At 41.8% G+C, this 12,615-nt stretch overlaps 1 protein-coding gene across 1 annotated transcript in view; it reads left to right on the forward strand.

Annotated features, from left to right (window-relative positions):
• The first annotated feature begins 1,880 nt into the window (after positions 1-1,880).
• The window catches only part of LOC126183560 (vesicle-fusing ATPase 1), a 106,117-nt gene continuing 95,382 nt past the window's right edge, over positions 1,881-12,615 (forward strand). Inside the window, exon 1 of the mRNA XM_049925638.1 lies at positions 1,881-2,024. Within this exon, the coding sequence (XP_049781595.1) occupies positions 2,001-2,024 (24 nt within the window). The 5' untranslated portion in view covers positions 1,881-2,000. The remainder of the gene's footprint in view (positions 2,025-12,615) is intronic.

The following is a 12,615-nucleotide window of genomic DNA, read 5'->3' on the forward strand; positions in this document are numbered from 1 at the left end:
TTTAAGTGTTTTTCAGATTTAAAGAAATTCATATCATTGGTGAAATTTTGAAAGATCAGTGTATGCCTGTGTTAGCATATTGGTAAAATAAATGGCACGTTACATTACTAGCTATCTTTCCACACCAGAATCCTGCAGTCAAGTCTGACTCCCTCCTATATCCCGTTCTTGTCAAAGACAGGTTTAAACTAGACTAGACTTTATCTGTACGTATGCAGTGGTCTACATTTCAAACAGCCTTCCTTTAGGTCACAGTACTGAAATCTATTTTTTTTACAAATCAAGCACTTATTGTAAGTATATGTTAATAAAAATAGCTATAAACATGAAACCAGCTGTATACAAGTGCTTTTGTTCTGCCACTCGAAGACTTTACTGAAACAGTTCTTTCAAAATTTTTTTAGATTCCGGAGATATTTTCGCAATTGGCAAAGTGGAGACAAATATTTATTGTGATGAATTTAATACTAATTATCAGAAACATACATACAAAAACTGAATTATACTTAACCCCATTTCTTACATAGGTTTGGTGGTAAGAGTAATAACTAAGGTATTTTTATAGCAGATTGGTCACTGTGAGGGAACCTGCACAAGTAACATAACTTTCAAATAATGAAGTTTTAACCACAACTGAACAAGCAACAAATCTTCTGTCTTATTTTTATGTTAACAATAAAGACATTTAATAACAGCATGAATTACAGATACACAAAATTTACACTAACTCTGCAGACTTCCATCTCAACAGAAGCAATGGAATCACATCTTCATAGCAGAATGAGATTTTCACTCTGCAGCGGAGTGTGTGCAGATACGAAACTTCCTGGCATATTAAAACTGTGTGCCAGACCGATACTCGAACTCGGGACCTATGCCTTTCACGGGCAAGTGCTCTACCATCTGAGCTACCCAAGCAGGACTCACGACCCGTCCTCACAGCTTCAATTCTGCCAGTACCTCGTTTCCCACCTTCCAAGAGCACTTGTCCGTGAAAGGCAAAGGTCCCGAGTTCGAGTCTCAGTCAAGCACACGGTTTTAATCTGCCAGGAAGTTTCACATCTTGAATTTCTAACTAACCTAAGTTATAGGCATTAACTCCGTGGACACGGAATCTAAGCTTTTTACGATATCGTAAGTGTGTTAATTTCGACAATATGTCTTCCAGAACCGCTACTACTTGCTTACGTTATGCCTAGATTGAAGTTGGGGCAACAAATTATTTTCTGATACTTCTCAGACACTTCTTCACTAAGTTGAATAAACGTGTCTGGAAGTATACAGAATGAATACTGGATAAATAACAGATGGAATTATTGATGAAAATTTCTTTCACTGCATCGTGAAACTATACTTTTTCTCCCTTTTTACAATAAAAACGTTACATCTTTTAAAGAAGCTACTTATGGTTAAAAAATGAACATCACTTTTGCAAGTGTATACAGACAAAAACTAATAAATAGGCACAGGTTGTTACTGTGTAACACTCAAATTTGAGAACATTAGTACTGAGTTCTTAACTCATGACTTAATCCACGCAAGTTCTGAGCCTACATTTCTACAGCCGTGTAACATCATATTTCAGTGTCTCTGTTATATGAAAAGGGCATTCTCTATGCGCATTAATTACTGTCCGGTACAATGCATACATGCAACATCAACTATTTTATAAGAAATATTGTTTAAAGTTGCGTGACTAGGTAACAGGGTAAACATTGACGAATCGCCAAAGTTAGGGAAAACATGGCGGACAATTCATCATAATATATATGAGCTCTAGAGAAATGTTACCTAGGTGAATCTAGCGTCTCTCGCTGGAGCTACGCTGATGCCTTAGCAGTCAAAGATATCTCACTAATCTTTCGTAGTGGGTGGCACGTGTAGTGTTATCTTTACGCACTTCTTTGGTCGGATGCGTTTTGTGAGCTGTCTGCTAGTGTTGTGTCACTGTAAGCTACGTGTTCTGCATTGCAGTTTTCCGTGTATTGATATTCCTGGGCATGTTAGACATGTCGTCTGGCGCGGTAAATATACATTCCTAAAATCTGATCATTGTTTTGTTTATCGTTCTAATAAGCGTTGTTCCAAACTGCAGTATAATTAATACTAATTTGTGTTGCAAGTACCCAATGGCCCGCCTACCTTTGCATAGTTGGACGAAAATGGAATTTAAATGCCCATATAGTTAAAGTAGACGAGATTATAGGCTGCTTGTAGTTGTACATTTTTATTAATGAAGGCGCCCATGTTCAATTTAGTAATCACGTTGGCGAATAATGAGTATTGGAACGGCGTGAAGTTAAAACTGTCAGATTCTTATGGAAGGAAGAAAGTGTGCTGTAGTGTTTTGGTAGATTCCTTGTACAAGATAAAATTAAAGTGAATTAAACGAATGCCATTTAGATTACGTATTATACGATATTTATCACTTGCGTTCTCCTGTGAGAAAATGTTAGCTCTACTAATCAAATGTGAAATATTTTATGTTTTGTATAGTCCTTTTTTACATGCATTTAAATCCAAACAAATCGTTCCTGCAGTAAATGAAACAGTTGATTTCCAGGTGAATTTGTTTCACGTAACTATTACGTAGTTCACTACTACTACTACTACTACTACTACTACTACTACTATTGCTGCTACTGCTTCTCTTACTGTTTTTATTTACTACTGCTGTTAGTAGTTGTAGTAGTATCAATTTGATTCCCGAGATGCGTTCATTTTTTTTTGTTAATGAGCAACATTTGTCGTTTACATTCAACAATTCCAATGTACCAACATCATTTATAAGGTCATGTTTATAAACAAGCAAACGTTTGTTTGGTAGTATAGATTTTAATAGTTCTAAACCAGCCCACATGAAAACGGCCATTGATTCATAATCATCTGTAATAGAAGATAATTCAACATTGTGTTATTTGTGACTGATACTTTCATGTTGGTAAGTAATATATTGTGAGACTTGTGTTTTTAAATGTGCCTTAAATATGTTTATAGGAGCTGTATGTAATTGGGGCTGATTTCTCAGCTAAGTAAAATGTCATGGCCCTGAATCGCCATATTTTGTTTAGACAGTTGGTTTTATAGGATTGGTGGTATAACAAACCAGTGGATGTCATATCTAATCAAAAGAACGGAGAAAGTTGAACTTAGTAACTCAACCAATGTAGTCTGGGGACATTACTCTGACTGGGGAGCAATCACAAATGGGGGTCCCCGAGGCTCGATCTTAGATTCGCTATTGTTCCTCATATATGTAAACCATCTTCCATCTAACGTACAACAACCAGAAATAAGTCTTTTGCAGGTAATACTATTATTGTAATTGGTCCAAGCATACATAGGGCAATGGTGAAGTTATTCTTAAAAGTATCATTGACTTGTTTTCTGTGAATGGTCTTTTTCTCAATTTTAGAAAGACAAATCATATTTATTCCTCTACATCTAGAGGTATTATACCAATAAGAATGACTCAAGGTGAGGAAATATTAATTAGGGTAAAAACTTCAAAATTTGTAGGTGTCCATATTAATGAGAATTTGAACGAGAAGCAGCACATTCATAAAACAACTTTGTTTGCCACATTTGTCCTTGAATCATTGCAAATATTGGTGAGAGACCAATCAGTAAGCTTACATATATTGCATATTTTCATTCAGGAATGTCATATTGAATAATGTTCTGGGTTAACTCATCTTTATGAAAGAAGGTCTTCATTGGTAGTTTTGATTCATGTTTTATGGATCATTTTGCACGATAGGTCAGAATGATGGGATCAAGTCATTTTACAATCACACAGCAAAGTAATTTGTACATATGGTTACATTGTGAACATGTCCAAGTTTCTTTTTTTTTTGTTTACAAAAAGAAAAAGGTATGCAGATGTTGAGTTAGTAAGCCTGACACTCTAAATTTTACACCTTATAGTATTGGAAGTTGTTCTATGGAATAGGAGTTGTCAAGCAGAAACTTTATCAGTTTGTTTTCAAATTTTACTTTGCTGTCTGCGAGATATTTCATATCACTTGATAAATGATCAAAAATTTAAGTTTCATAGTTGTGCTAAAGACAACCGTAAAGTGGCGTAATAGATGTAATTCTTCCTCCTGGTATTGTAATTATGTACATCATTGTTCCTTTTGAACTACTGTGGATTATTTCCAACAAACTTCATGAGGAATAGATATACTGTGAAGCAATAGTCAGAATGCCAAACCCCTAAAACAGATGTCTGTGGAATGATCATGAGTGAGCACCACACATTATTTTTATAGTAGTTTTTGTGCAATGAAGTCCTTCTTTCTTAAAGATGAGTTACCCCAGAACATAATTCCATATCACTTTACTGAATGAAAATATGTCAACTTGCTGGTTTCTCTCCCAAAGATTTGCAATGATTCCAAACACAAATGTCGCTGAACTAAGTTTTGGTATAGAAGTTCCAAAGTGTACCTTTTCCAGTTTAAATTCTCATCAATATGGACATGTAGGAATTTTGAAGTTTCTACCCTATTTATTACTTCCTTGCCATGTGTTACCTTATCATTAGTGTGATTTGATTAGTGCCCCTACATGTGTAAAACTGAATATGTTCTCTTTTTAAAACTGAGGATTAGACCATTTGCAGAAAACCAGTCAATGATACTGTTAAGAACTTTGTTTACCATTTCTTCTGTTGCTTACAAACCTGAAGAAGAAGAAGAAGAAGAAGAAGAAGAAGAAGATGTGGTATTCACCCACAATCATCTTATAGATATCTTTGAGATGAGCATTTTGACTAGTGCATCACAGTATATTTATTCCCTCATGAAATATATGGTAAATCATTCACTGCAGTTCAAAAGAAACAATGATGTAAATGATTACAATACCAGAAGAAAAATGACATCAATTACTCCACATTAAGGTGGTCTTCAGTACAAAAATAGATGCACAATGTTCCAACTAAAATTTCCGATAACTTGCCCAGTGACAAAATATCTGACAGAGTGAAAAGTAAAATTCAAAAACAAACTTCCTTCGTGACGACTCCTTCTATTTCGTAGAAGAATATCTATTATTGTTATGTGTAAAAGGGGTAGTAGGAATTACTGAGTAGCATGTTTACATCATTAAAAAAATCTCATAAATGGTTGGCATGTAGGCATATTTGCAAAATAATTTGTGATATGAATATAAAATGACTCATTCCACATAATTACAATGTAGGCCCTATCATGCAAATTATCCATGGAACATGAAATTAACTTACAATGAACTTTGACAGCTAAAACATTTCTCATATAAAGCTACCTCTTACTTAAGTTACTAAATTCCTTATTTAAATATATGTACCAAAGTGTCGTTAGATATAATTCATTGCTTGAGAGTGTCTGCTTCATAGCTTATTCCTACCAGAATTTTTTTGTATGGTGTACAGTATTTTGACTATTTTGCCTTTAAGGTGTATTAAAACTAAATTACCATCATTATAGTGTGAAAATTTTATTCTTCCATTTGTTTTATTTTTGGGTGATTTGTATTGAAAATCCATTCTGAGTAAGGTACCACTTCTAAATGTTGCAGAATTGATTCCATTGTTGTGGCCACTGGAGACAAATCTTCAGAAAATAAATAACTGAGACTGAAGTAGTTTGTTTCCTTTGAAGCCATGAAATTGGGACAGTCAGTGTATCTTCTCACTAATGTAACACTTTCTCTGTTGGGATTAATTATTCAGTGTTTAAATTTACAATTATGGGGCAAAAACTGGCACACAGATACCTGTAGAACACATATCCAGAAAGCAGTAATTTAATATGTTTACTGTGATTCTGAAAATAAATGCCTAACTGGTGGGACACTTCACATTTTCACAAGAGAGTGTAGGCATCTATTAAAAAATTATACTCAGATGAAAATAACTTCATAGTTGACAGATTGCAGTAACAGGGGGGGCAGTGTTATCAGCGGGAACCAGTGATATTGGCCAAGGCCCTGCATGTGCTGACAAAACTGGCAACACAGTGAACTCATGGCATTTGATAAAGAACTATGGTGTTTTGGTGGATGGCTCCTACCACCTGACTCACAGAAACGTTTATCAGACAGTAATTTTGATTTGAGTATGTGTGTGGTTGATATGTTTCTGTCTTCACAAAATTATCTGGATAGACTCTAGTATGCTGCCAGATATGATCTCAGTGAACTTGGAGAAAATTTCATTCCTATTTATGGCACATGGAATATGGAACTGAATTACTCTCTCATGAATCACAGAATTTCCTCTAGTTGCTCCAGTGGACACCATTTTTCATACTTTACTTCCTGTTATATACATACGGCTATAACACATACTAAAAAAACTTGTGTAGAAGCTTATCTATTTGATGGCAGTACGTCAAAGTAGAACTAAGGACAGTGCAGAGCAGAGGTGAAGACTGAAGCTCAGTGATATTAAAACGCTATCATTAGCATATCTTAATTTAAAGTTTGTTGGAAATGATATTTTTATCTTGCTAAATGTTATGAAGCTGGTGACTTAAGCTCTCAAGTTTAAGTACAACAATTTTCCATAGTGTATGTTTTCTGTAATATTTTATTTGTAATAGTCTTTTATTGTCATTAAGTTATTTTTGATCTCTACAATTTTGAAAGTTCCATATTATCCCTGTGATACACTCACTACCTGGATATAAGACTAAAACAAAATAAATAATCCAAAAAATAAATTAAATATTTACACAGTGGGGTGGGGGCTGAAATTAACATCTCTTGCCAGCAGAGAATTGCATGTAGTTTCAAGCATAGATTTATGGGGGTTTGTTTACTTAGTCTGATTTTATTTTATGCTCTCGTGGATTGAAATATTCTACGTCAGTAGTTCTCAGAAACACGAATATTCTTAGCACAGGTGCATTTTGTAATAGTAAAAGGTCTTTAATTCAAACTGTATATCAAAGTCTGTTCAGGCAGCTGAGAACTGACGTGATGTATTTACTCTCTCATGGCAACTGACGTTAATGCAAAACTCTCTTAACTTATGCAAAGAAAGTATTGCATTTTCTCACTAACAAGAATGCACCAAATCTTCTGTGTAACTGTTGTAGGAATAAAACTCCAGGCTTGCAGTAATTTTCTTGGATAATTACAGGATATTATTTTCATTGGTAATTACTCTGATATGTAGTATGTCATTGCAACAGCCATAGCACCCACAATAATGATATGAGCAGTATGTTATACAATTACACTGATTGATTTCTAGGAGTCCTGCCAGGAAACAGTATACAACTATGGGGCTAGGAATCGTGTGCAACTTTCTCATTACTCCCCAGGGGGCTTGTCACTCTTTTGTGAGTACCTATGTGCTTGGCTACAATGGGACCCCAGCATTTTCAGCCTACTTCTCTTTCTGCACTGCAAACCTACACTTAGACTATCTTTTACCTCTTCTGGTTTTCTGCCATATGATCCTTATGGTGTAGACCCTGCATGGACTTGGTTCATGATTTTTATCTTCATTTCCAGTTTCACTCCCAGCTCTATCTCCACCTTCCTGTAATGATTATATGGTCACCATAATTGGGTTTGATGTGCCATCACTCCATCGCTTCCACATTTTACAGAAGTGCGTGTCATGCAGGGAAGGCTGCCCACTGGGGTGTATGCTGTACCTCTGAGCCCTTCCACCCTGGTGCACTTCCTTCCTGTCACCATAGTATGCCCAAAAACTGGTATGGTAGCCATCCTGTTGTTGTTGGGGGGGGGGGGGGGGAGGAGTTGTCAAGTACATGAATGCAGGAATGATGGTAACTGCTTGACCATGCTGGGATTGCACTGTAGATGTCTGTGCTGCACGCTCCCCGCATATTCCGTGGTGTACGTGCCTGTCATGGTCGGGGCATGAGGTCTCCTAGCAGCAGATTACTGGCCAGGTAGCCATTGCAGAGGCTGGGTGGCACCCATGGGGAGAGCCCCTGTCCAAAGTTGGTGGCACCATGGTGGATAGTTCACTCATGAATCAACTTAAAATTTCTCCCACTGGGGCTCACATGGCCCCAGCAATCTCTTTGAATGGAAAGGCCTCGTATGATGAAACAAAATATGATTGTAATGCATTCCCTTCCCTGGCCACGCAGTGGGAGGAACATAGGTCTAGACAAGGACTAAAACACACTCCCAATACCTGGTTCATACCAGGATCAACGGGAACACCTTTTTGATCACAAAGCCTTTATTTTTTTGTTGAACATATTGAAGACAAATACAGGCAAGTTCCAGACACCTCTAAGATGAAGAGTGGTTCCCTCTTGATTAAAATTTTATCTCCTGCCCAGTCACGGATGATGCTCTCTTGTGAAAAGTTGGGTGACATTTTCGTGACTATCACATCCTTTAAGAGTCTCAATATGATCCAGGGCGTCATTTTTCTGGTGACCCTTTGCAGTCTGATGATGAGCTGTGGGCCATATTAGAGTGCCGGGGTGTGCATTCATCCATCATGTCCATAGGATACCAAGGGAAAACTTGCTACCGGGTCCTTCATTGTGGCTTCCAAGGGTGATACGTTGCCTGAGAAGATCAAGGTGATGGTCTACTGCTGTGACATGAAACCTTACATTCCTCCTCCTATGAGATCCTTCAAGTGTATGAAACTCAGACATACGTCTTCCCATTGGATTGCTGTCTGCTGGGCTTGTGAATATCTGTTGCACACAAATGTTCCTTGCGCTCTTCTCCCCCCATGTGTGTAAACTGAGGAGAACTTCATTCTGCCCACTTCCTGGATTGGTCTATTTTTAAACGTGAGAAGAAAATCTGGGAGTATAAGACCCTGTACAAGCTCACATATCAGGAAGCCAGAAAAAAGGATGTGTGTCTTAATCACATACAAATGACAGTCTTGCACTACAGATACAAGGTCACCATCTTCTCTGTTGATGGTGCTTTCCTCCAATGTGCCTCTTCCAGTGGGCACTCAGAGCCACCTGCTAATGCCCCCCCCCCCCACAGGTGTTCGTGGGCTCTCCACCTGCGAGGGACACTGGTTCCCAGCTGGAGGCACGTCATCTTCCTCTGGCTTCTCTAGCTAGGAGGAGGTCCCCGGGACTCTCCCTTCCACAGATTTTGCTGGTTCACAGCTAGAGACCATCCAGTGGCTGAAGGAACCACAACCTGCTGGCTGTTGGACTTCCCATTATGCCTCTGGCCCTGAAACTAATTCAGGGGAACCTTGCTAGTCCTCGTCTTCTCAGGAGAAGGACAAAAGGAAGTCCTCCAAGAAGAAGGAAACTCCAGTGGCCCCCATGCCACTGGACTCTGCATGTTTCCTTCAGTGCCAAAGGTGGAGATCCTGTTGGTCCCTGAGGCACCAGATCTTCCCAGACAATGTGCGGTACAGTGCCACAGAACCCCCCCAGGGGGTCCACACCTCTTTTGTGGATACGTGCGTAGCGAGCACGGGACCCCGAGCTAATGTGGCCTTCCTTCCTTTCCGGGCTGCATACCTTCCCATTCCGCATCCTTCCCCATCCCTATCTTCGCCCCTCCTCCCTTCACCTCTGGCTCTTTCCTTCCCTTTCTCCCCATCTGGGAGTATGGTTTGTACCTACGTCCGGAGACGGACGCTCGTAAATGTACTGCATTCTTTGCCTTCCTTGCTTTTATGTCTTCTTCCTTCCTTTGTCCTTCTCTGTCTTCTTCCTTCCTTTGTCCTTCTCTTTTCCTTACCTCTTCTCTTTCCCTTTTCTCCGCTGCGGCGTTTGAGACCTCTCTTCCTTCCTTTCCCTTTCTCTTTCTTCCTCCCTGTGCGTGTCTGAAGGCCGACCCACGCCCTTCGTGCGTAGCCGGTGACGGGGTAACGCGTAATTCCCCGCCCCGGGTAGACAGGTAGGACACGTACGTACCCCCTGGTAACGGCCAGGCCCAGGGAGGGGTGATTACCCGAGCTGATACCTTCCGAAAATGCCGATTGGTCCCTCCGTCCGTTTGTCGGGAGGTGTGACCTGAGGTGTGAACAATCACCTAAGGCGGGAGTGCCCTCAGAGAGGGCCCCCACAAGGGAGGAGCGCGCCATCGGAGACGCCGGTAATCATGGGGGACTCTTCCGCAATGGTTTCCTCACCTTCCACTAAGTCTGCTCACAAACGTAAGTATACTGAGTCTCAGCCACAGACGATTCTTCCATCGTTGCCACAGTTCCTTGTTGTTTCTCGGTCTGATGGTCACGACTTCTCCACGGTCAACCCTTTCATTATTCAGAAAGGTGGCGACGCAATAGCAGGTCCTGTAAAGTCTTGTTCCAGATTACGGAATGGCACCCTGTTGTTAGAAACACACAGTGCCCTCCAGGCACAAAAATTGCTGCGTACTTCTCTGCTCCACACCTTCCCTGTCCGGGTGGAACCGCACCGTACCTTAAATTCCTCGCGTGGAGTCGTTTATACACGCTCCCTCGATGGATTGTCTGACGAAGAAATTCAGCACTATCTGTCTGACCAGGGCGTAACGGCAGTTCATAGAGTAATGAAACGGGTTGACACGAACATCATTCCAACCCGCACTGTCTTCTTGACATTTGACACAGTTCAACTCCCATCGAAAATCAAAGCAGGCTATGAGATAATTTCCGTTCGCCCTTACGTCCCAAACCCTACGCGTTGCTATCGATGTCAGCGGTTCAATCACACCAGCCAGTCCTGTTCCAATCCAGCCAAATGTGTTACGTGTGGCAAGGATGCCCATGAGGGTGCTTGTCCACCTCCATCCCCTCGCTGCATCAACTGTATGGGTGACCACGCTGCTTCCTCTCGAGATTGCCCCGTTTTTAAGGACGAGAAGCTCATCCAGGAAATAAGGGTGAAGGAAAAGGTGTCGACCTTTGCTGCTCGAAAATTATTCGCCAGTCGCAAGCCCACCGTGCCTCAGACAGGAAAATACAGCACTGTCCTTGCTTCTCCGCGGCCAACAAAGGAGGCGGCCACGCAGACTTGCGACCTCACCTTTAGTACCACGGTCGTCAGATCGGCCAGCGCAAAGATCGCTCGTTCAACCTCACCACTTTCGCCTGCCCACTCTATGGCTCACCCTTCGTCGGGTTCTGCTACATCTCGAGTTTTTACGTACCGCAACTTCACAACCATCGGTTCCTCCTTCATCTAAACAACATTCTTCCAAGAAGGCTACAAAGAAACCCAGTTCCTCTCCTTCTCCGCCAAGGCGTGCCCCCTCTACAGCACCACCTGGCGGAAATCGCCCTCGGCCATCTTCTGTGTCGCCGAGGCGCACTGCTGGTGGCCGGTCAACCGGCCGATCGCTGGTGGCAGGGACTGCTCCTGACCAACCTATGGATCAGGATCTTCTGCCTTCGGCTGAATGCCATTCCATGCTGTCGGTTGCTAGCTCCGAGCAGTCTTTGAGTTGACAGCAACTTTGGTCACATTCCTCCATTTTCTTTTCACCCCATGTCCATTATCCACTGGAATATCCGCGGCATTCGAGCCAATCGGGATGAATTGTCGGTCCTCTTACGCTCCTACTCGCCGGTCATCTTCTGTCTTCAGGAAACAAAGCTGCGTCCCCATGACCGCTTTGTTCTCCCTCACTTTCAGTCCGTCCGATATGACCTCCCCTCTGTTGAAGGCACTCCAGCCCATGGAGGACTCATGATTCTTCTCCATGATACTCTCCATTATCACCCAATCCCCTTAAACACTTCCTTCCAAGCTGTCGCCGTCCGTCTTTCCCTTTCTGGATACACGTTCTCTCTTTGTACTGTATACATTCCATCATCCACACCAATGGCACGAGCTGATCTCCTTCATCTTCTTGGTCAGCTTCCACCCCCCTATTTGCTGGTTGGGGACTTCAATGCCCACCACCCGCTTTGGGGATCTCCTCATCCTTGTCCACGTGGCTCTCTATTGCTAGACGTCTTCCACCAAGCGGATCTAGTTTGCCTCAACACTTGGGTCCCCACATTTTTGTCTGCCTCCACGACAAATTTATCTCATTTGGACCTTGCGGTCGGTACTGTTCCGCTAGCTCGGCACTTCGAATGGTTCGCCCTTGATGATACACACTCGAGTGACCACTTTCCATGTGTCCTTAGAATGCAGTCTCCACTGCCATATATGCGCTCGCGACGCTGGAAATTTGCCCAAGCCGATTGGACACTTTTTTCGTCTCTCGCGACATTCGATGACCGTCGCTTTCCCAGCGTCGACGATGAGGTCACACATATTACCGACGTTATTCTTACAGCTGCGGAACGTTCAATACCACGCACCTCCGAATTGCCCCGGCGCCCCCCAGTTCCTTGGTGGAACGAGGCATGCCGTGACGCACTACGTGAGCGGCGACGTGCTCTACGCAATTTCCGTCACCATCCTACTTTGGCCAACTGTATCCGCTATAAGCAGCTCCGTGCGCGATGCCGTCGCGTCATCCGCGATAGGAAGAAGGCAAGCTGGAAATTCTTTATTAGCTCATTTAACACCTTCACTCCCTCCTCGGAAGTTTGGAGTCGGCTTCGACGGTTCTCAGGCGCGCCTAGTTTCACCCCGGTCTCTGGGCTCACTGTCGCGCATGATACCTTAGTGGACCCCGTCGCAATTTCTAACTCGTTGGGTCAGC

The sequence above is a fragment of the Schistocerca cancellata genome, chromosome 4, assembly GCF_023864275.1.
Source record: "Schistocerca cancellata isolate TAMUIC-IGC-003103 chromosome 4, iqSchCanc2.1, whole genome shotgun sequence".
NCBI lineage: Eukaryota > Metazoa > Arthropoda > Insecta > Orthoptera > Acrididae > Schistocerca > Schistocerca cancellata.